This window comes from Protopterus annectens, chromosome 1.part0 (genome assembly GCF_019279795.1).
Source record: "Protopterus annectens isolate FY-2018-M chromosome 1.part0, PAN1.0, whole genome shotgun sequence".
Taxonomy (NCBI): domain Eukaryota; kingdom Metazoa; phylum Chordata; order Ceratodontiformes; family Protopteridae; genus Protopterus; species Protopterus annectens.
In genome coordinates this window covers 61,488,465-61,514,697 of record NC_056725.1, presented here as the reverse complement: position 1 = coordinate 61,514,697, position 26,233 = coordinate 61,488,465, and the positions used below count along the sequence as shown (strand labels likewise).

The 26,233-nt window shown below is 42.0% G+C and overlaps 1 protein-coding gene across 1 annotated transcript in view; it reads left to right on the top strand.

The window, feature by feature from the left end:
• Positions 1–26,233, top strand: part of AXL (AXL receptor tyrosine kinase) — a 1,440,461-nt gene that overhangs the window by 1,395,294 nt on the left and 18,934 nt on the right. Inside the window, exon 18 of the mRNA XM_044083580.1 lies at positions 17,353–17,512. Within this exon, the coding sequence (XP_043939515.1) occupies positions 17,353–17,512 (160 nt within the window). The remainder of the gene's footprint in view (positions 1–17,352; positions 17,513–26,233) is intronic.

The window sequence follows — 26,233 nt, the reverse complement described above, 5'->3', positions numbered from 1 at the left end:
GAGGGTGTTTTGGTTTTTGGGTTTTAAGGGGGCCCCTTTGTGCAAGTTTTGGGCCTGAAAAGCATGGTATGAGGTATAACATGGTAGTGTTGAGGTGCTGTTGGTAGCCCTGAATCTGGTATCTGTTACTGCACAGATAGCGATGTTCTCCATGCTGAGGAATGTTTCGAGTGTGTGCATCATCAGGTTTAGAGTCCTGCAGTGGCATATATGACTGCTCACGTGGACAGATGCCAGGTAAGTCACATGCAAAGTGCCACAGGCAACATACATGTGCACAGGAGAAACAGTGACATTCTGTCAAGTGAGACATGAACATACATATAGTAAGCTATGCAGATGTCACTAGGAGTCCACAGAAGCTGTGTAACTCTGCATGGTAGGTCGGATCAGTATTCCAGGGTAACTGCAAGGAAACATTCATGCAAACATAGCTACTGTAAGCAGGGCTGCATGTAGTCCATTGTACAACAAACAAGCTGTACCACTTTCAGTAGGTAACACTGCAAATGCTCACCAGCTGACATATGAATACCTATGTCACCAAAGGTGATACTTACCAGACCAAGAACAGAAATGACATGGCCAGACACGCTGCATCCCACATGAACACATATCTCAAGCAACACAGACCTCACAAAGTCAGTGTTCTTAACATGCACAGCCCATAAGGCCAAACACAATGTGTGACACACCTATAATAGGTGATGCCATAGTCAGACACACTGACGTCCCGCTCTCCAGACTGAGCAAGGTGAGGGTCACATTTAGCTACCTGTCGGGTGATAGAATGTGCCACATAACACAAGCACTCAGGTCACTCCACAGCAAGTACAAGTATGAGGCAGTCATTGTCCATGCTGGTGTGAACAACCTGAAACGCACTCCCTGGACCACATGGAAAGAGACACAGAGGAGCCCTTACATCACCCGCTCAAACTCAGGAAACCCACACAGCCTGCATGACGACACAGGAGAGTATAGATTGCTCTGCAAACACCATCATACTGGGTGACTTCAACTACCCAAACATAGACTGTGAACATTACTCAAGCCACAATACCCAAGCTCTAGGGTTCCCATAGTTCAGAAACTCTTTAACTATGGAACAAGTAGTCAACATTCCCACAAGAGGGGAAAATATACTAGACCTGATCATCACAAACATGAGTACAAAATGCTCACCACTTGAAGTATATCCCTCATTGTTGCAATCAAACCATATACTAATCACACTGGAGTACTGGATCCCCCACATATGCAAACCTCAAACACATCTGTGTGTGTGTGTGGGAAATGCCCCTATTAGCAACTGTGACAGTACACTACAGGATGCAGATTCCCCTTTTGAAACACTGATGATGTCAGCACTCTATAACTATATTACTTGAATTGAAGCTCCCCAGTAATTCGTATAGCGCGCTCTGCTAATGCGTCTGTCTCTAGTGCCATAAGATAGTTAGATAGGGGTTTGAATCCTGCAAAGGGAATGTATGTGAGTTAGTGTGAGTGGGATTTGTGTGTGTGCATAATGCTGTGAGGGAAAAGTGCCTTTTGCCAACTGGGAGAACACACTACAGGGTGCACATCCCTCTTCCTAAACACAGATGATGTCAGCACCCTCTAAGTACAGCATTAGAAAGGATTTCTCCCACTAATGCATATAGCGCAAATAACACAGTTAGGTAGGGGTTTGAATCTTGCAAATGGAAAGTATGTGTTTTAGTGTGAGTGGGGTTAGTGTGTGTGCACAATGCTGGGGGTGGGATGTGGCTTTTGCCAAATAGGGCTACGCATTGCAGGGTGCACATTTCCCTTAACAAACAGTGATGTTGACAGCACCCTATACAAACAACATGACAACAGACAACTGCCAGTACTCAGTATAGTGCTACATGCTACTGTAACACCATTACGTACCAGAACATACCTAGATAGTGTTTTGAAACCTGAATGTGGCAAGTGTGTGGATGTGGGATGTTTCTGTGTGTGCATTTCCAAATGGAAAACATGTTGGATGTGGCAATCAGGGAACCACAGTACCTGATGCACATTACACTTTTAAACTAATGAGGTTGCCTGCACCCTGTGAGTACAGGTAGAGAGGAGGAAATCGGTAGTAATCCAAATAGTGCACTTTTCAAATGTGTACCTGTCATGTGTCGACAGCTACTCATGTAGTGTAATAAATAATGGGAATGGCAGGTGAGCGTGTGCATGTGGGGGTAGCAGGGTGTGTGTAAATGCATGTGTGACAGAACAGATACATATAGCTGAATCTACAATACAGCACATGATGCACATTCCCATAGTCAATGGTAGCATGTGATGGTGTGCAGCTGGTACACTTTGGTAAGTAGTATGGGTGCAGATAACAGTTCAGGACATTCATACAGTTACTGCAGCAGGAATGCTGGGATATACACACAATCATAGTGGAACAGTTAACAGTTACCAACATGTTACTACTTATACACATCTATGTAGTCACCCTGTGCATCAGCAACGTGTTTACCTTTTCCTGCACTGATGTTGTAGTATGCAGGAGGTGGCACAGTGTCATCATATGCACAGGGTGTGGGTTAGGTATGCCCAAGCCAGCCACTGCTACCGCCAATTGACATGTGTGTGTATGTGTGTTTGTGAGGGGCAGCAGTACAGGGTGGACCGGTGTTGGTGCAGTGTGTGTGTGTATGTGTTTGCCCTAGGTGTTAAATTTCTGCATGTGTGTAAGCACGCACACAGTCCCACATAATGGCTGCCATGTACAGGGTTTTCTGGCCAGCCACAGACTGCACCTGTCAGGTGATCCAGATCAGTGTCTGTGGGCACGGACACGGTGCCTGTGCCTGGCAGGGGTGCTATGGACTGTATCCGGTACTAACCCAGACTGGGTACTGTCATCGGAAGCGGGTGTGTGTTGACTGGACACAATTCCCTGTTGGGACTGTCCAGAGCCACGTGCACATGGTCTCCTGGGGCGTCCTGATGACAGCACTAACCCAGCATTGCTGGGGCTGCTGCTGGCACTTGAGGTGCGTGAGTGGGCCTGTTGTTGTCGGTGGCGACTGCCAGCTGGTGCTGTTGCCGGCATACGGCCACATCGATGCCGCAAACGTACACCATTGCCCTGGCCCATGGACATCTGGTTGTGGAGCAGCTGTTGTATGTCCCCACAACGTCTGTCAACGACATCTGTGAAATTACGAATGGCATTCACAATGTCACGCATGCCATCTTTCATGGCTGTGCAACATGCTGTCAGCTCCCTCAGACCCTGTCTGGTGTACCTTTCCATACGCACCTGTGCCTGCATAACAGTCCGAAACATAGTGGAGGTTGACCTACCTCCTTGGGCACGTCAGCCAGAGGCAGTACGGTCACGGATGCCCCCACGAGAACCCATGGGCAACTGTCTGCGTAACCAGACACCTACAGCAACTGGAAAAACCCCAACAGTACCTCATCAAGAGGATCACAGGGCTCAAACAGATGCCATATGCTGCCCGGTTAAAGAAAGTCCAGCTGGACTCAGTGGCATACTGCCTGTTCAGAGGCAATCTGTGCCTGACATATACAGCCATGTCCAACCCAGAAGTAATGGACATGCTGCACCTCAGGAAATCAGAATCCCATACGGCCACACGCTCAAGAGACCTGAACCTTAGCACTGAAATAAATGGGACATGCTGGAGGGACAGATTCATAACCCAGAGGCTCCCTTCACTCTGTAATGAACTCACAGTACAGGTTAGGCAGAGTCCCTCATTGACTCTCTTCCATAGGAATCTGGATGAGTGGATGGGAGATCATAGTTGTACCCCCGGGTATCACTTCTATGTCACTGTTAGACAGAGGCACAGTATACTAACCTCGAAAAAGGGCATAGCAAAATAAATTTTAATTGGGTGGCAAAAGACAAACACATTCTGGCTAGGCTTATCAATGCCCTAGGGCAAATAGCCTAGTATGAACCTATGTGTACTGCTATACTGCTTCTGCCATATGTTGCATGTGTGTGTGTTGTGGGGGATGCGCAGGTAATGGCCAGATATTTCTGCACAGGCAACACTTCTGGAACACTCTGGGTGTTCATCCCAACATACTGTATATGTGTGTTGCCATCCAACACTGTGATGTGGACACACATTACTCAGCCTGGATATACATATCCCAACAACACCACAAGCACAGTACACTACCTTGCTATGTATGTATGTAATTACACAGTTATTCACTAGTTAGGACTGTGATGCTATCCATGCAGCCCACTGGGCCAGTGGAAGCCACAACACACACTGCTGGCCCCTTTGCAAAAGCTTACCACAGACATCCCACATAGTGCATGTAATGTGCACACACATATCTAACCCAGACCATATGCACACCACTTATTTATCCTGTCCAGTGGACTACAGATACAGGCACATTGTATAACAATAGCAGGAGGCTACTGCAGCACAGAGGAGATTCACATGAAGGCAAGGCATCTGTGGTCAGCAGTGGTAAGATGCTTCACATTCACCAAATGCACAGATATTGGCAACATTGTTGCAGACAGTTTAGGTGCAGGTATCCCCCCCCCCCTTCTCCTACACAAGTGGAATTAGTTATCACAGATCAATGTAACCTCCCTATCATCTCCCATGTCCAGGTGAGGGCCACCTCAACATTGCAGAACACACAGCATCACTGTTACAAAATGGTATCCCTGGATGTGTGATGCTCACCCCTAGAGGACATAGCACCACATTACAGACTGATATTAAACCCTGGCCATACTACAGGATATGTACCTGAACAGTGCCATACATACACAGTGGTCCCACACCAATGAGGAGGAACCTCTACTGACCCTGGGAACTACTGCATCATATGCATAACTGGCCTTGTGTTCTAAGCTATGGAAGTTTTAAGTATGGAAGACATGTACAGCAATATTACATATGTATATATATCAGGACTATGTACACACAACCTATCTCATGGACATACCTATAGATAGTGAACTATGATACATTTGGAGGTTTCACAGTAAACACAGTATTAACCTGCTACTTTGCATTACCTGTGTTTGTGTCAGCTGTTGCTGTGTCACTGGTGCTAACTGCTGTTTGGTGCTGCTGCTGGTGGTTTTGTTGCTGTGATGATGCAGTTTTTTTTTTATCACTGCCTTTATTGCTTTATTTCTTTCTTTCTTTCTTTTTCTCTCTTTCTCTTTCTCCGTCAGTTTGGTGCAATGAATGTATTGCATGTGTGGAGTGTTAGTACTGGATGCTTTTGTAGGTATCTGCATAGGTCCATGTGATGGCCTCTGCACCAATTGTAAGGCAGCATTTGCTAATTGCATGCAGCCAGTTGTGTACTGATTGCATGTCTCACTGTGATTTCAGGACAGTGCTATAAAAGGGTATGTGAGATAGGCGTTGCCCTTTCAGATTGTAAGGGCATGGACCATGCTGGTATGCTGTTGACAGTGTTCTGTGAGTGTGAAGGTTAGTAAGTCTCATGATTCATGCTCTGTTGTAAATTCAGGTTGCTGCATTTCTCTCACCTGTTCCCTGTAGTGAGTGTGTATGCATACTGACACCTACAACTATATTTCCATATGTATTAATATATATATATATATATATATATATATATATATATATATATATATGTGTGTGTGTGTGTGTGTGTGTGTGTGTACGTATACATACTTTCATATATGTACATTAGCTTACATTATTAAGTACAAGCTAACAATTAGCAGGGCTGTTTCTGTTAACACTAAACTAGTATGGGAATCCAGTAATTCAGGCATTAGAAATCTACCTGACATGCTTTGGGTAGTACACATCCTATATTGCCTTTATATTGATTCCTACTATTACATGTTATATTTATTTTAGCACTATGTTCTTGTATGAGAGTCATGGCTTAGTGGTAGGTCATACAGACTAGTGTTACCAAGGTCCTGGGTTCGAGACTGACAGTGGGAATTTATTTTTCTTTCGAAATGAGTACAGGACCTGTCAATCAAAGTGCTGAAGGCACCTTTACGCAGTTAAAAGGGTTAGTAAGTCTCACAGGAGTCAGGCTGTGTTGTAGATTCTGGTCGCTGCATTTATCTTCACTGTTTCCTGTAGTGAGTGTGTATGAATACTGACACCTACCACTATATTTCATATGTATTAATATATATATATATATATATATATATATATATATATATATATATGTGTGTGTGTGTGTGTGTGTACATATAATACTTTCATATATGTACATTACCTTACATTACTATGTACAAGCAAACAATTAGCAGGGCTGTTTCTGTTAACACTAAACTAGTTTGGGAATCCAGTAATTCTGGCATTAAAAATTTACCTGACATGCTTTGGGTAGTACACATCCTATATTGCCTTTATATTGATTCCTACTATTACATGTTATATTTATTTTAGCACTATGTTCTTGTATGAGAGTCATGGCTTAGTGGTAGGTCATACAGACTAGTGTTACCAAGGTCCTGGGTTCAACACTGGCAGTGGGAATTTATTTTTCTTTCGAAATGAGTACAGGACCTGTCAATCAAAAGTGCCAAAGGCACTTTTAAGCACTTAAAACCAGGTCTGCGCTCATTTGCGCAGAGCTCACGCATGCACACTGGCGGTTAGCTCCACGCACAGAAGCGCACACCCGCGCTATTTTCTTTGAAAGAAAAGAAAAAGTGGTGACAGACAAGTGGTGAAAAAGGGGTCACAAAGAGGGTAAGACAGTAGGAAAACAAGCTTGGGATTTGCAGGAAGGATGTAGGTGAGGCCCATAGCTGCCCATGTCTTTCTCAGCAACAGCTGTGCATTTGTATGTAATTTGGTGTGACATTTGAAACCTTCCACCCCTGAGACCCCTGAGAGAGGTGTCAGGACAACATTAATACCTGTTGTACAGCCAATTGTAATTAACAGTTTCAATGTCCAGCGGACATGTGTGCAACATGGACAGCTATGTATGGGGCTTAATTTTTTTGTGGGTACAGAGTGCCCTTTTTTTTTTTTTTCAGGTGAGAGTGGTATGTCAGGTGAAGGTAGTCGGTATAGCTGGGGGGGTAGGTTGGGTAGGTTGACAGACAAGACGCATACAGGGGCGGTGTATGACACATGTAGGGGGGTTACACAATTGACTGGGACGGAGGTTGGGATATCCAGGGCACATGAGCCCACAGATGGCAACAGTGGAACTGATATCCCCACCCATAGGCAGTTGCCACTGTTCCTTCACAGCCCAGGACGGGGCTGTGCTGGGGGCTGTGCAGGCGGGACAACGGGCATGCCCGTAAGCTGTGCCACCCAGGCCTCAAGCTGGCATAGGAGCCCAAGAACAGAGTCTTGAATCTCCTTTCGCACCACAGACCGGACACCTTGAAGGGTGAGTGGATGGGCTCCTCCAGCCACGCTTGCAGAGGGGGGACAGACCCCATCCCCTGCAGCGCTTCCACCTGAAGGTGGCACAGGGCCACCGGAGGAGGGGGGTCCGGCCTGGGTACTAGTGCCAGGTGCAGTCGCCAGATGAGGTGGGAGAGGTTGGTCCGCTGGGACCCGCCTTCCCAAGTGTTCTAGGTTTGTGAGTATGTTATGTTAGTTTGGGTTAGTAGCATATTATTCCATTCAAATTAGTTGTAACAGCATGCATTGGTATTCCCATTAAACAAACACCCAGATATTAACACCATTGAACAACAGGCATATCAATATCACATGCATTATTTGAACGGAAATACACAATCAAACAACATGCAGGGTTGATTAATGGTAACAGGCCATCAGGTTTGCAGGTATAAACAGGGCACATGCAACAACGGACATGCATATATTTTTGAAACAACAGGACAAATGTCCATGGTTAATGAAATGTTCACATACCAATATTTAGTGAGTTTTTTAATTTGTAAATATAGGGTGGGGTGGAGAAAGAAAATGATGACACATTCATAAATTATACATTAATATACATTTGTAATAGAAACACAATTAACTTGTGGGTAATAGTTTCCAAATGATTTTTAATTGACTGTCATGCTAGACCCGTTACAGATACATCACTATCCTAGTTATTTTGAATTTGATCAGATACATCATCCTGCTACACTTTGATGACAGAGCAGGGGACAACTATGGATGTTTAGTATGTCAGACAATCATTCTTTCTATCTGAAAATTGTTGACTGTCATCACCATATACAAATTTTGGCTTAAACATTCAAGATTCAGACACACTGAAATCAGTTTGGGATGTTAATTTTTAATTCCCACATGCATTTAGTTCTGTAGAACCACACTGAGGCTTATATATTCAGGAGTTATTACTACTTTATTTATTGATACATGACCCTTTCTGTCACTCTCACACATTCTGCTATTTCACAGTTCAGGTTGGTACTTCTAGGCTTTGTTCACATATTAGACCTGTCTTGATTCAAACACTTTCCAGCAGCCTCACTTCTGTCATGATTCAGCATTTCAACAGGGGATATATCTCACATGTGATTAACTCAGCTTCTGAAGCTGTACTCTTGAGACTACTGCAGGTTATACTACATTTAATTAATGGTGGGACATCTGTATTACAGAACTATTTATTTCTATCAATTATATTTCCAGTTTCACTTGCATACTGATGAACTTGTTGCAGCCATACCTGCAGACTTTCACTTGTTGCTTGCACATTCTATTACTTTTAATCAATACACTGCAGTGTTCTGCTACGTGCTACACTATAATATTTATTTACAAGTACTAGGTGGGGTTACTAACCTGCATGGTGGCGCAGCCGCACCAGCCTGCGGTCATGTGCCCTGCGATTCGCAGAGCAGACACCTGCAGCTGTAATACAAAACAAGTAATACTGGAATACACATCTCCATGGTATCAGCTAGTTGAATTCCTTACATACATAAGTAAAATGTAACTTACTCAGTAGTGGGGCGTTGGGCATATCCCGAGCCTCCTGGATCCATTGGGTCAACTGGTCTTCTTTACGTCGCTTCAGGTCCGCATGGTGGTGACGGACCTGCTCACCAGTACGTGGATTCCCAGTAGCACTAGTGAGATCGTGAGCCAACTGGTCCCATGCCTCCCCATGAGACCTGGCCCTGCATGAGTTGGTCCTCATGATGGTGAACTAGGAGCCAGACCATGTATCTGGACTCCTCAATGCCCCAACGCTGTGCTCGAAAGCAACGTCCCTCCCCTACTCCACTCATTCTGCCTGCAGGTCTATTCTACAATCGTTTATGCTGTGTATTCCCACCTATGGGGCTTATATATGCCGATTTTCCCGCACATTTCTATGATTGGCCGTTTTGGAATTGTATCTACTTCACAGAAACTGCTTTATCATGCTCCATTTTGGATTACATCCTATATATATGCTATTTCTGCATTTCTAAGTACTGCTGTCATGGCTTAGTGGTTTAGTACCTTGACTCTAGTGCATGGTATCCTGGGTTCGAATCTGACCACTGATTTTTAATTTTTATGACGGTCTAGAAATGAGTTCAGGACCTGTCAATCAAACATGCCAAAGGCACTTTTAAGCACTTAAAACCAGGTCTGCGCTCGTTTGCGTGGAGCTAACGCATGCGCACCGGCGGTTAGCTGGGTTAAACCTTAATTGGCTAGTAACACGCATGTTAAGCTAAGCACAGCTAGTTGCACACAGTTTGAGCCTGTTAAACCAGTGCTTAGCTACGGGCAAGCAATTTGCAGCCTTTGAAACACTACTCAGCTACGGGTACTCTGTCTCACAGCAGCTTAGCTATCAGTACATTTCTAAATATTTTTATTATTGTATTACTTGAAAATATATGCTCCATTTCATTCCATTTTACAAAAGGAAATACTTTTACATTTGTACAATACTGTCAGGGTCCTTTTTAGTGCTTATTTACAAAAAAAAAAAAGGTTGTTGTGTGGGCTCGAACCTTGCCTGCCTGCTCTTAAGCCGACAACTCTACCGCTATGCTATTACTTCTTGGCTTACTTTGCATATTTAGTTCTTATATCCTTTTCCACTGATTGCTAACTGCAGTTGCGCTTAGTAGCACACCGTGTACACGAGCGCAGTAGCAAATATTTAAGGGGTTTAAAAAAAATAAAACAGTTTTCATTTTCATTTTATAACATCTGTTCACTTTTTATATTGCTGGTCTGTGGGGGCATGTGTAGTGTGCTTATTCACATTTCCATGGCCTCTCTCGTGGCTGTTTACTTTCTGCCATTCTAGACTTCCGGGGGCGTGTCCGCTTGCAGGGCTTAGCCTACGGACACGCCCCCTACTGTCTTACACGGACCGTGTAAGAGTTACAGTGTGATTCAGCATACCTCATGCATATGCATGACATGCTGACATCACACTGTTTAACTGCAGCCTCCGTGTAAGAGTTATAACTCTTACACGGAGGCTTGCTGAATTTGGCCCTACAAGTTTGTACAACTGCATTATTTAGAAATTGTAAGAACATTTCTACATAATGCCCTAGGAGTTTAAGAAATGTTTTTCTTAAATAATGCCAACTGTATCATAGCAATGACTCACCTCTAGTTTGTCAGTAATGCAGGATTTAACTAAGGCTACGCTGATTTGATCATGAGAGCACTATCAGAAAATACACTGGTTTTGACTCACCTGGCCCCCTAACTTATATATGTGTACTCATTTCATGACTGCACAACCAGGGAAGCAAGTGAAAAGCCATGGAACAATGAATCATTACCAGCATGCTATCAGGTAGTGCACTAGCAATGACTGAACCCCATTCTCTGGCCTAACATATACAGACAGCATGTTCGCATAACCACAGAAGAAAAAGAAAAACCCAGGAACACTGAATAATTAGTGGTGTAGCACACCCGCAGTTGTAGCTGAAGAGATATGGGTTCCTTCCTACCTGACTCTGGTGACACCCCTATAGGCCCAACCAAGGTGGCAAGAGGGACAGATTTTATTCTAGGTGACACATCTAGTTTAAAAAAGGTAATAGCACAACCATAAACAAATTATTTCAACAGTGCACCAGTTAGCAATAAAGCAAGGTGAGATATGCATGCAATGAAAACATACATTCACCCTCTTCCCCAGAATTCAACAGAAGAAAGTCTTGACATTCAAACATGCACAAAGAAGGCAATATCAATGAGCAGTAAACTTTTATAATGCAGCAATACAAACACTAGAAAAAATGCAATGTCATTAAGCAATAAAAGAGTTATAATACAACAATACGGATATGAGAAAATGCAATGTCATTGAGCAGCAAAATTCTTGAAGACAGCAGTACTAACATGAGCAAAATGTAATGTCATTGAACAATGAGGATTTATAGTGCAACAATACAAATATGAGAAAATGCAATGTCATTCAGCAGTACTAACACCCTCTACCCCCTCGATCAATTCTAAACAGACCAACTATGAAACACTCTATTATACTCTGTTCACTGGCCAGTGACTATTTACAGTCTTGCTGCCGGCATGATGGGGCCCAAGCTGGAGCTCATATGGATCCCAGTTATTTGTAATCCACAAAGCATTTAAGGGGGGGACCACAATCTTATAAAAATATAAAATGGCGTCCAGAGCCTCTCACCACTCCATCAAGAATATCCTAGTGACCAGGCACTGTGGTTTGTCTGATGAGAAACATAGAAAATCACCTACCAGAACTCTGGTAATCATCTATGGCTTCTCGATACTAGGCCCAAGGGAAACCCTTTTCTTGCTGAATCATAGCAGGCGTGGAGCTACTGGTTTCAGACTTCTCTCCTGATTCCACAAATTACCATCATCCAGGATTCCAGCCAGAGACCAACACAGTCTGCTACTTCACTTCCTTGTCCCAAAGCACTAGAAAAGAAAATCCAGTCATGCTGCAAGACCCTTTTCCCTTCAGCTACATGTTTCAGTCTTCCCTCCTTCAGCTAGTGCTCCAGTCAGCTCTTCTTTCACTTTCGAAATTGTCTTTTATATTCCTGAAAAGGAGCTCCACCTTGTGGTGTAATGGAAAACTACAGTATATTACTTCTACATGAAATACAGTGGGAGCTACAGCAGTATGCTGTCACACAACACAACATGCCAGCAGTGACTCAACCCTGCCATGCTTCCTTTAGCTAAAAAACTTTCAGGGAAAAAATACACAACACATATATCTGTTCTTGATTTATAACACATAATAATTAATTAAATATTGGTCACAAAGACATTATCTCTTTGATGTAGAAATCCTTCCCAGCCAGTACCAGAAATGTAAGAACAAAATCTGGATCCCACAAGACAAAACTTATATTTTTTTGGTAAAGCCTGCAGGTCTCTTACCTGCAACTGGGTAGTCCTTAAGATACAACAATTTGAATCTCAGACCGGATTTGCAGACATCATCAAACTTGCAACGCTGAAGCACTAAGCTGCTGTTAAGTAATAATTAAGTAAAATTCAAGCAACAAACATTGTTTGTTTCATTTTAAGTTTTAGATTGGGAACTGTACCTCGGGCTTCTCTTCTGCTGCTTTTATCTCCAACTCTTCCTTTTATGTACTTATCAAAGTATGGGGTGAGTGGATAGAGTATAACAGATGGAGAGAAATCAGTGTGTTGCTACATGTGATGTGGCTGAGGTCCAATTATAGCAGGGACCTAAATGTGGGAGGATGTATTATGATAAGAATACCTGAGTGGGAAGTGATTGTGTAACGAGTGGGTAGGAATGGTAGATGTCAAGAAGTTAGCAGGAAAACTTAGGCCAAGGTAGTCAGAGAAGGTGCAAAGTACAGTGAGAGAAAGAGCAGAGTTAGGGGAGGCAGATGGAGACTGGCAGTGAATAGATAGGCATGTATAAGCAGCAAGACAGGGGAGATGTGTAAGGTGGTGCAGAAAGAGAGAGAGAATGAAATGTAAGAATCTATACAAAGGAAGACAGGGAGAAAAGTAATGACCACTGTGGTGACTGAGGAAAATAAGGAACAGCAACATAAAACACTAACTGGCATGTGGTAGAGTAGCAAGAGAAGAAGGAACTAGGAGAGGAAGTCTGGTCAGGAGTAGATAACTCTAAAGAGGGCTGGTAAGGAGAAATAGGAAAATGGTATAGTGCAGCATAGAGAGGAAAGCAGTGTTGGTGACCAGGAATAGCAGGGCTGATGGTGGAAATGTAGTATGAAAGTGTGTACGTAGGGTGAATAGTGACATGGAGCAGGAAGTAAGGGCAGAAAAGGAGTCACTCTGGGAAAGGTGAAATAGTTTTGATGGTTGGAAACCCGGTCATTGAGGGGAAAACAGTAGAGACCAGACTATAGTGGAACTAGTTATTAGGACGTGGACATAGTGACAGATGAGTAAAGTGGAGGGTTGGATATATATTATGGTACATGTAGGTGCTTGAAGTGGTAGCAGGTGGGATCAAGGAGGTAGTCAAAGAGATGAGGCTAAGAGGTAGGATTCTCAAAGTGCTACCTGAGCCAGCAAAGTGTGGGTTAATAAACATGACATTTGGCTTCAACTTTGAAGAAAGGGGGATGGCTTGAACCTGGTTGGGAGAGGTGGGGGACTTCACTCAGAAAGATCAACACTGTATTATTAACAAGATGCATTTTACCCAGAAGAAACAGAAGTGTTGAAAGCTGGGTTAGAAAGATTAAGTTCCACCATTATATCATAAGGGGTAGGGGTGGATATCACTGTAGTAAAAAAAAAGATAGGTGTAGGTACTTGGGTGCTAGGCAGGAGGGGACACAGATGCAGAGTATAGCAAAAGAACAAACAAACAAAGCTAACTCAAAAAATGAATGAAGGGGGAGAAACGGGTATCACTGTAGTAGAAGAGAGTTATAGTTACTCAGGCAGCAGGGAAGAGGACAGAATACAGCAAAGGAACAAACTAATTGGAAAATGACTCTATAGTAGCATTGTGCACAACAGGGTATCTGTGACGGGGGGTTAGGGAGCCTCAGTTAGTGGTGTACAATAGGAAAACAAAGGGGCATTAATGGTATCACAGAAAAGATAAAACAGTGATAGAGGGGATGACATGTAGAGGTGCTTTGCTATAGTTTGTTTGAGAAAAACAGAAAGGAGAAGGGATAGATGGGGGATGATCATTTGTGTAAGAAGGGGTACCAGATATAAGCTCACAGAAGGGGGTGAGGCAGCATCCTACCACAGGGTAGCAGTGAGGGTGCGAACCTCTAGTAAACACCCTTGTGGTTACTACCATAGATGAACAGGTAGTGTTTTTGAATTTATACAGTGCATACTGTCCCTTACACAGAAAGGGAAACGGATGAATGAGAGGCTTAAGGGGAAGTAAATCACTGAGAAGAAGAGGGTGAGTTATACTCACTGGGAATCTGAATCTGGCAGGAGCAGCCATTAGATACCAAGCTGCAATGTGAAGAGAGATTGGGGTTGGTTTTGGTTTTGGACCTTGAGGGGTTCAGCCAGCTGGTACTGGACTGCACAAGTATGAAAGAATAGAACTCTGGGTATTTTTTTAGTTAACGCAGAGGGGATTAGCCATGCCCAGATGAAGCTACACTTGCCAACATTAATCACTCCACTGTGTACTATGGGAGGAAAGGGCGGGGGTAGGAGACTAGAAATAAACTGAATGGTGAAATACCTATGTAAATATTCGAAAATGGTTTCATCATGTCTGACAAGTTTGATCTGAAGAGAAAGAAAAAAGAAAGAGAAGGCCAATTTGGCTACATAGAAATGTGAGACTATTAACACAAAAAGAAAAGCACACACGAAGAGCAGGAGGTTTAGAAGGCACAGTAGAAGCAGGCTGATAGAAGGCTCTTGTTTCCTACAGGACTTGACTTTTGGGACTAAGGAATTAATTTACACCTCTCCTTCAAATGTCACTTCTGACTCCATATGGTTGTCCAACATTTGCTTCTGGTGGTCATTGCATTATCTAGGATTTCAGATTTACTAAATACATCTTCTGTGAAACCCTTAAAGTAAGGATACTGTTGATAATGTTACAATGACAAGTAATATTAATACCAAACTGTGTTATAGTTGGTAACATTAACTAACTGATGCATCTTTTAGTTCTGCTCATATAAATAAGAATACAAGTATGTAAAGTTTGTTCACTACCTGGCTGTGTCTGTAGCTACAATAACTGTTACATTTAATGAGTACCAGGATCTTTCAGACAGGTATCAAGCTTTTTGTACCTTTTGTTGAAGGAGCAGAGAGCTACCCGTTTACTATACAAGAACTTTCAGTAAGTGTACCTTTAACTGGGGCAGCTGAGACTCCCTCTAAAAAAGGTGTGGTGATTTCTGCAACCATTCTTTGAGATACACATATCTTTGGAATGCATCTGTGCACAGACAAATTGGTCTAATTTACTTATGATTGCCATGCATTATTAGCTGAATACGACAATAAATAAAATAATTTTTATAGTTTCATAGCACATTTCTATGGCAGCTACATCAAAAAACCTTGTTTTTCTTGTTATCTGTAACACAGACTACTTTCCAGCTCCTTCATTAAGTCACAAACTGTCAACCATCCATAGGCCTTATGAAAATAAGCCCAGAGTTGGCTGGGTACAGTCCCTTATTTTGAGGGAAACTTCAATGAGAAGTAATGTGTGCCCAACATACAGTGATGGAAACAATAAGATGGAATGAGTTTTACTGAGCACCATCGTGGATTGGGGAGCAGTTGTCAATACTGAGATTGGACTGTTACCTGTTCCTCTTTTTTGTTGATGGTTATAATATATAGCAGAGGATGTTGGGGGTAAAGAGAGACATTCTCCTGCAAAATTACTTTTTTATTTTTTTAGTTTACAGGTCTTTGGCAAGTCTTCTGGCAAATTGAAATGTGGTATGTAGACTTGCTGGCTTGTTAACAGCTTAACTCATTTAACAAGTTGGCCATCGAAAAAATGGACCAGACCTGGTTGACTTTCTGCCCTAACCGAAAACATTTAAAAACTCCAAAGCAAAATCTTTAAATAAAACATAATAAATCAAGAATAAATTAGGAAGAAAACAAAGTAAGTATACAGATTGAAAAATCATATGTATTCACACAGTAGTCTGTCATAGCAGTTGTGTTAAGAAACCTTTCCTTGGAGAATATTTAGGGCAAAAAGTACATAGAACAGAAATTTACATGTCTCGTGTAGAAAGGACCAACACAAAGGTTTATGCCATTTTGCAGTGGACAAATAGAGTAATTTGATATATGTATAATTTTCAAAGTCATATGTAAAATTTGTATTGTAAAAATGGTTAAACCACAGTTGTGGATGTCCAATGTTCATAGCAGATTACTAGGCTAGCAGTCTGAGAGTCCTTACAAGCCTAGCCAAATATAACTCAATTTTACGCAATATATGACCCCCAGGGGCAAGAGGATGGCATGGATTTGTCTCTGTGCCTTGAGCATCTTACAGATTGCCCCTGTCCATAAGGGACTGTCTGTCTACATTGTTATAGAGTGAATGTACTCCATACTGATGATCACGGGCAAAAGAGCTTGTACTGAAAGATCTGTATTTATACTGCACACACATCTGTAATAGAGAAAAACTTATGTACCTGTGGTCTCTGCAAGTAGCACAGTATAGCAGTATTACTGACTGTAATGGAGTGGTCTGGATTTTGTAACAGACTCGAAGAATTGGAGGGCCACCTGGAGTAAGAGTGTTTGAACATGCTCATTTCCAGTGAATAAGAAGGGATTTATAAGATAGGTATATTACAGCCCAAGTTCAATGAAATGACATTAAATTAAAACCATAGGGTGCCTAGCAGGTATGACAAATTACAACACATACTGCTTTACATGAACGGTGTAGATTGAGATATTGAAGTTCAAATTCTAATCCATATCAACAGCTATGGGGTAGAAATTGTGATAAGAAATTCAAGGTGGGTGGGTTTCTGTCACCCTCACTTGAGGGAATGCCATCCAGGCTCCCCACAAATGGAATCTCTGAAGGTTCTGTTTACTGCAAAGTGTTGACAAACAGCACATCTTCTGACAGAGCAGTTTGTAGACAGCATTGATGAAAAAACGGCAAAGGTTTGTGAAAGTACTATTTTTACTTTTTCATTAATAGGATAAAGTCACATGATTTGCAGGCATTCTGTATTCACTTTTGTATGGAAGAGATATGGTACAGTTACTATCTTTAAAATGCTTTGGCAAACTTGTGGAAAACTAATACATCTTGTAACTTATGAGAGGAAGGTTTACAAAACTGCCTAACAAAAATTTATGATCAAGTAAACCCCTTTTTTAGAATTATGTTGTAACAGATGTCTATCAAATAATTCTGCAGGTTAGATGAAAATATGAATGTCTGTGTTGCTGACTTTGGGTTATCAAAGAAAATCTACAATGGAGATTATTACCGCCAGGGTCGGATATCGAAGATGCCAGTAAAATGGATAGCCATTGAAAGTCTTGCAGATCGCATATACACAACTAAAAGTGATGTGGTATGTATGATCCCTCTCACACAAAACATTTGTTCCTGAACAAGCCTTGACAAAAAATGTAATCTGTCATTGTTGTGCTGCTTAAATAAATAAACAATGAAATGTTTATGTATAGCAGCTGTTACACAAAAAATCTGCATCAGCAGCTTGTGTTTACTAGTAAGGAAAATGATGTTCCAAAATATAAAAGAGGTGTTACCTTTGAGGACATTAAGATACAAGTGCTGCCATCTAAATGATGCAAGTCATACCTTTAGATGTAAAGGACACTTGTACTGCATGTAATAAGTGGTGCATGGATAGTGTCGGTGTGATGTTTTTCTTGAGAAGATTACAAGCTGAGAGAAGTACAAACTTGCAGTGTTATAACATAGTACTGCATTTTATTTTTTCTGTTTTATTGTTTCATTGAATATTGTGTTAAAAATAGTACTGCATTTATCTGCTTATTTATTTGTTCACTGAAAATTGTGAGCTCTCTCTGTGTCTATAGTTAGTTTTCCCCACCTACCCTCCCTGTTCTTGTTGTGGTATTAATCTTGGTGGCTTTGGAATTGACCGCCCCTCCTGTAAATTTGTGTTTGAACACTCCTCCTGGGCCCATCTCATTTGCTCACTCAACCGAGTACAGTGAGATCATATTTTGATTTCAGACACTCCTACCATTCCCATCTGTTCAGCCCTATCCCAGCTCTATCCTAGTCTAGTCTCATTAGCTCATCCTGCCTAATACAGAGAGAACATCTGAGTAGGCATACCCACTTAGGCCCTGAACTTGTCTGATTGAAGACTGCTGAAACAGGGCTCAGTTCTGAAGTGTTTTACTGGTTAACTGGGTAATTTGTTTAAATCAATTTGCTTGTTTTCTATTGTTATATATATATATAAAAAATTGCACTTTATCTGCCTTTACTGTATTTGTGTTTCTTCCTACTTTACCTTATTTTGCTTTTGCCTCTTCTTAAAAGTATTCAATTGCGTTTATTCTGCTGCATTTATTACTGCTTGGTAGTAGCCTGATTAAATTTAACTGTTATTCTAAGTCTTTTGGTTAAAGCACTTGGGCTTCAGACCAGTTGTTTTACATTAAGAAGGTTTATGGTCTGCATTATTGTAGCAGGACAGGTAGCTTACATCCTTCTAAGTTGGGAATTGCTGATTGAAGGCTCAGTGTCTGTTATTCTAAAAGTGTATTAGTTCTGGTTTAAGCACTTGGGCTCCAGGCCAGTTATTTTACATTAAGGTTTGTGGTCTGCACTCTTGTGGGAGGAGAGGCTAGTTTCTGCCCTTCTGAGCTGGGAATTTCTGGCCAAAGGCTTACTGTGCCTACCTATTTGAACTGTTTTTCTGATATTGGTGCACCTTGTCTGCTGTAGCATAGACTAGTTTCAGGCCTGCTGAATCTAGCTGTTTGTATAACTTGAGCACTAATCCAGGCCATCTTTTTTGGAGAAGGTTCCCCTGCACCCTAGTGGCAGGAGTGTGCGGTTAGAACTTGTCAGATTGAAGACTGCTGGAACAGGGCTCAGTTTTGAGTTTTTTTACTGGTTAATTGGGTAATTTGTTTAAATCAGTTTGCTAATTTTCTATTGGTATATATTAAAAAATGCACTTTATTCATTTGCTTTTACTGTAATAGTGTTTCTTCCCACTTTATTACCTTATTTTGCTTGTGCTTCTAAAAAGTACTCATTTGTATTATTCTGCTGCAGTTATTACTGCTTGGTGTAGTAGCCTGATTAAATTTAACTGTTATTCTAAGCCTTTTGGTTTAAGCACTTTGGCTTCAAACCAGTTGTTTTACATTAAGAAGGTTTGTGGACTGCATTGTTGTGGCAGGACAGGTAGCTTGCATCCTTCTAAGTTGGGAATTGCTGATTGAGGGCTCAGTGTCTGTCATTCTAAAAGTGTATTAGTTCTGGTTTAAGCACATGGGCTTCAGGCCACTTATTTTACATTAAGAAGGTTTGTGTCTGCACTCTTGTGGGAGGAGAGGCTAGATCTTGCCCTTCTGAGCTGGGAATTTCTGGTTAAAGGCTTATTGTGCCTGCTTATTTGAACTGTTTCTTTCTGAAATTTGTGCGCCTCGTTTGCTGTAGCCCAGAAGTTAGTAGTTTATTGGCCATTTTGGGCTAATTTCTCTCTTTCATTTTCCTGCTATAAAAAATGCATTTGCACATTTTTTTGCACTTGTATTCAGCTCAACAAGTGCCTGCCAGGTGTCCTGAAGAGTTCTACAGCAGCAGAGAGCCAAAAGAGAGAATTTGGAGTGATTAAGTATAATTTTTCTGCATTTTCTTGCTGTCTAACTAATTCTGCCTAAAACGCCATTTTTTAGCATTTCTAAGATTTAAAAAGCTTGTTTCTGCTACATATTGTACTTATTTGCTGCCTGCACTTGAACTAAGTCATTTTTGTGTTTAAATAATCTGTTTAACTGTTGTAGGCTACACACTAAAGTGCGATAGCCATTTCTGTGCATTCAAAGTGTTTTTTTTTATTGTATCTGCTTTATTTTCTAAAAAAAAATATATATATATATATATATATATATATATATATATATATATATATATATATACTTGTTTCCTGCCTTTCTGAACTAGTATAGTTCAGTTTTCAGGTTATTGCTGAATTCAGGGCTGTGTTACAAGTTTCTGTGTTGCCCACACCTTACTTGGATAGAAGGAAGTTTCTCTGTTCACCTGTGAGAGAGGAAAGCTTTGGGCAGCCTATCTGTCCCTGGAGGAGTGGTTTCAGCCCAGAAGTTAGTAGTTTATTTGCCATTTTGGGCTAATTTCTCTCTTTCATTTCCCTGCTATAAAAACCACATTTGTGCGGTTTTGTGAGCTGGGCAGCACTGGTTAGCTAGGGTTAAACTATTCCCGGCTCCACAAAGCCTACTCTTCAATTTTTCCCTTGGAACTAGACAAACTTTCAACTTAAGCACTCAAACCATTCATTTCACAGCCCAGTACTTGCTCAAAACTCATAGCAAACATTAATTAACCCTAGCACTAGACTGCCCTATACTGTCCAGAAGGACAAGGCTCTCTATTCGTCCCTACCAGCCAATTAGTAAAACAGCTCACTTTACCTATTTCAGCATGTCCAAAGGGCAGTTTTCAGGTGTACTCTCCAGTCCAACTGGTGAATCTGGGCATTTTGAGGCAATGTTACAGTTGCCTCATGTACACAGACAGCCCTCTCCTCCTACCACCAAACACTAATATATGCGAGAGATGCAGTTATACAGCCAAACTGGAGGCAAAGCTCTCTCAACCCAAGAGGGGAACTGACAGTCAAGAGGAGAAGAAAAATACTTGCAACACACCACCAGTCTCACATAGACATACTAAACCAACACCGGCAAATAACACACAAATAATAAATACAAGAAAACATACTCGGAGGCTCTAAATAAAAATCTGCAAAAGCAGCAAAGACATCTAAAGCAGACACCCAAGCAACCTCCACACCCCGTCACCAACCATGAAACACATACTTCACATAATCAGTGTGCCACGCAATCACAGCCCTTAAGGAAAAATAACATACCCAACACACTAATAATAGGCGACTCTATAGTCAGGCACACTGATGTCCCACTAACTAGGCTGAACAAGGAGATGATTACAGTTAGCTGCCTGTTGGGCACCAGGATCCGCAACATAACACAAGCACTCAGGTCGCTCCAGAACAAGTACAAATACGACTCTGTCATTGTCCATGTTGGTGTGAATGACCTGAGACGTACCTCCCTGGACTACATGAAAAGAGACATGGAAGAGCTCTCTGATCACGTAGCCCAGGCCGGTATGAACCCGAGTAGCATCCTGCCCTCACCAAAAATGCTGCCACAGTATAAAGAAAAAATGATCAATTTCAACAATTGGCTAAGTTTCTGGTGTCATTCAAAGGGGATCCATTATCTGTCTGCCTGGGATGACATGCTCAACAAGCCACATTGCTTCGCAAGAGATGGCTTGCACCTGTCACCCTTAGGCTTTCAAATACTGGCCAAGGCTTTTGCCACCCCCATAGTGCCTTTTTTAGGCAAGGCTCAAAAGACGTACGCACCACCATAAATAACACAAGTAACCAAAAACTAAGGGTAATGCTACTCAATGCCAGAAGTCTAAACCTCAAAATGCATGCACTCGAGGCACTCCTCAGCATGGAGAGCATCGATATCTATGCAGTAACAGAAATCTGGTTTAAGGCTCCAGAGAGCACCCCAGCACTACCAGGCTATAACTCATACCATACTTTTTGGCCACAGAACTCGGACTGAAACACAAAAGGCGGGGGTGTATCCATATTCATCAAGGATACCCACACCTCCAGGTTACTGGCACAGCACAATGCATCAGAGATCATCCATGTGCAACTAACAATGGGCAAAACTGCAATTCAAATTGCAGCTTGCTACAGATCACCCACCATGACCCAGGACCCCAATTCCGCATTTCAGGAGACACTGGAAAATATGAAAGTTCTACCAATTGCCCTAATATAGGGTGATTTCAGTTACCCAAACATTAACTGGGAGAACTACTCAAGTACTAACTCCCTTGCCCAATGCTTCCTAAACTTGAATGCCCTGGATCAACTGGTCAACACCCCCACCAGAGGTGACAACATATTGGACCTGGTCATCACCAACATGAGTGACTGGTGTTCTACACTGGAGATCAACCCCTCGCTAGTTCGATCAGATATAGACTAATCACTCTGGATATCCACATTCTGCTCCCACCCCCAATCAAGGAAACCACCGTGAAAAACTTTTCAAAAGCAAACTTCACGTTAATAAGACCAAGGTGGAAAGGTTCACAACCCCCATGCTAAAGGACAATGCTGTCCAAGCTGCTGAATCCCTTACAAAGGCACACTATGAGCACCTGCAAGAATGCATGGATCATGCTATCCCAAGCAAAACCAAGACTCACTCCTCCAAGAAAAGGAAACCAGTCTGGTGGACCCCTGCCATAAACAAGCTATACAATAGGAGGAAACTAGTACAGAAGAGAGTAAAATACCAAGAAGGAAAGACATCCCTGATCAGTATCAGCAAGAAACTATGATCCCTCATTAAATCATCGAAGGCTAGCTTCGAAAGAAAAATTGCCAAGGACTCCAAAGATAACCACAAAGAGTTCTTTAGCTATGTCAAGAACCTAAGTGGAAACTCTCAGATATGCTCTGAGTTAGTGCAGAATGGCACAAAATACACTGAACCGACTGATATTGCCAACATTCTGGCAGACAGGTTTAGTGCAAACTTCACCCCTTAGAGGGCCCATAACCATACCAGAAGAATGTAGAGCCTCGGCAATCATTGACACACAGGTTAAAACAGCCCTATCCAAAGCCAAAAACACAGCTTCAATGGGACTGGACGGTGTCCCAGGCTGCGTCTTACATGAACTCCAAAATGAACTAATCCCTCACCTAAGCACACTGTTCAAACTCAGCCTCTCTACAGGCTCCGTACCCATAGAGTGTTGCACAGCAACATTTATCCCGCTCCACAACGGACCCTGGGAACTATCACCATATAAGCTTGACTAGCCTGGACTGCAAGGCTATGGAGCACATCATCATGGAACTCATTAACAGAGACATTGGGAACCTTTAAACATTGGACCCTACCCAGTTTGGCTTTGTTTAGGGCAGATCATGCCTCCTAAACCTGGTGGACTTCTTTGAGACAGTTACCAAGGCTTTAGATGAGGGAAAGGAGGTGCACACATCCTATCTAGACCTCACAAAGGCTTTCAACACCATTACCCATTCTGGTATTATAGACAAGCTCACCAGCCTGAACATAAACCCCTACGTCTCTAGATGGGTTGCCAATTGGGTCACGGATAGAACCCATATGGTCAGAGTTGCAGGCTCTAAACCAGTTATAAGTGGCGTCCCCCTAGGCTCAGTCCTGGGACGTCTCCTGTTCGGTATATACTTCTCAGTGGTACAGGCAAGCAGAGGTGGACTATGGCTGACCAAGTTCACAGACGACTGCAAACTGGGGGCTATAATTGACTCTCCAGCTGATAGACATCCTCTAGAAGGGTCTCACTGAGATGGATACCTGGTGTCAAAATCATGGCCTCAAGCTAAATGCCAAAAAGTGCATAGTTATCCCCTTTGGAAAAAACAAAGTACCCGCGAGCTACCACATATGTGGTAGTCCCCTAAATACAAAAAATGTAATAAGGGATCTGGGGACCCAAGTAGATAGTAATCTCTCCTTTGATAATCATATTGCCAAGGTGGTTAGAAAATCCTTCTATGTGGCCCATGTAATCATAAAAGAGGTTATTGTGCCCCTCTACTCATCGCTCATCAGACCCATCATAGAGTACAACACCCCATTTGGGATGTACCTTACAAGACACTTGCAACAGCTGGAAAGACCACAGAAGTACCTCACCAAGAGGATTACTGGCCTCAAACAGATGCCTTATGCAGCCCGACTGAAGAAACTCCAGCTGTACTTGGTTGCATACCGCTTACTCAGAGGTGATCTCTGCCTGACATACAAGGCCATGTCCAACCCAGAATTGATGGACATGCTCCACCTAAAAAAAAAACTCCCCGAGAACCACACGCTCTAGGGATCTAAACCTCACCACAACAATAAATAGGACTTGCTGGAGGGATAGATTCCTGTCCCAGAGACTCCCCATGCTTTGGAACAGGATTACAATCTACATTAGGCAGAGCCCCTCACTAACACTCTTCAAGAGAAACCTTGACGAGTGGATGGGAAACAGAAAATTTACCTTGGGGATCACTGCACTGGCTCTGCTGGACAGAAGCACAGTGAACTAATGGCTCTGCTGGACAGAGGCACAGGGAATTAATCTGAGGCAGCGAAAGCCAACACATTCTGGCTAGGCTTATAGATGCCCTCAGGCAGATAGCCTAGTACTTACCTATGAACCTAAGTATTCCTACATAGAGATGCTTTTTTCCAAGATTTGTAACATTTCAGCTTGTATCATGTTATCCAGCTGGAAGAAATTGTAGTAGTCACATTCCCAAGAATTGCTGAGATGGATGATGGCTGTCTTTACTGAAAGCCAGTGAAGATGTTATGCTACCTCCATGTTTGTGTAAGGAGTTTGGAATGTTGTGACTTTGCCCCAGCTGTTAGGAGTAAAAGGCATCATCAGTTTCATTGTTGGGGGCTGATATGAAAAATGATTGCAATAGAGTTTAACCCCTAGGAGTGGGGTGACTCAGCTTTCCTGAACTGGTTTATTCTTTTCATACTTATATGCATTTATGCAATCATGTAGGCAAAAGTGAAGTCAGTGACTCAACTTTACAGAAGGTAGATTATGCTGACAGAATTAATCAGGGAGTATCAACAGTGGACGTGAAAGAATATTCTTTCATTGCTGCCTAGGACTAGAGGTAGTACTGTCCCAGGCAGTGGACTAGCTAGCTCCCTCACATGAATGCAATAGCTGTCCTATAAATCACAGTTCTAGGCAGAATCCTAACCTTAGGTCCACCTGACGGAAATCTAGTGAATGACAATGGGTCATTAAGGGCGGCTTTGCATTCTTCAGGTGTAATGTTCACTTTGAACTGGGTGTAGTTAAACAAGTAGATCTGAATGCATCCATAGATGACAGAGAATTACAGACACAACCTTGATTCACTTACCATTGTGGTTTCTGAACCAAAGAAAAGAATTAGTAAAACTGAAGTGCTCAGCTACGTTAAATAACAGCTGCTATTATAAACTGTGAACAGTTCATGTTATTTAGCCACTTTTCCACAAGCACAGCATACAAATAATACAAAGTACTCAGTATGTGACATAATTAATTTTTTTCCATTACCAACTTTATTATATTCAGGGTCATGTGGGAGCAGAAGCTTAGCCTGTTAGTCAGCAATTGTAAGACAGAAACAACCCATGATAGTATACAAGACCTTTGCAAGACACATACAGGCACACATTCACTCTCTTCTGTACATGCTACATGCAGACATTTGCCAGTCCAAAAAAACATGTCTTTGTGGTGTGAAGCAAACTGGATACCCTTGTGAACTCCAGCTTGGACACCTGGAGGACATGAATACTATACACAGAAGGCACCTTACCTGGGAAATGTTTCAAAACCAAGCACTGTAAGGCAGCCGTACTAACTGCTTCACCACTGTCATTTTAAGATGGTTGTTTTATTTTGTACTTGGCACCTGGTTTTGAGTGTCTTACATATTCTTTTCCTTAGTAAAACAGAATCTGGCATGGACGCAGATATTATACGTTTGTGTAAGGTGAAAGCAACACAAGTGTTTATGAAAGGATGAGCTCTCAACAGTACTACTGGTGTCTGGCCAAAGTTCACAATGGATAACAGCAGATCTTGTTCAGGCTTTCTATAATTACTGATGCTGAGAGCAGTACTGCATCAGTGAATTGAAGGAAACACTGGCTTTCAGAAATCCACTTTTCAGACAACTTGGACATTTTGTCAGCCTAATCTTGAATTATTTATAGGCAGTAATACCGAGGAGAAAAATCTGAGGTTGCAAGATATGTTGAGCATTTTTTAAGAGATTGAGAGACCTGGCCATCAAACAAATAAACATTGTATTTTATTGTAGAAATATTTTTAGTGAAAATAAAATGATCAGGTAGTTTGAAAAATAGTGTGTAATAATTCCTAGCAACACTTTTTTTGCTTATAAGAC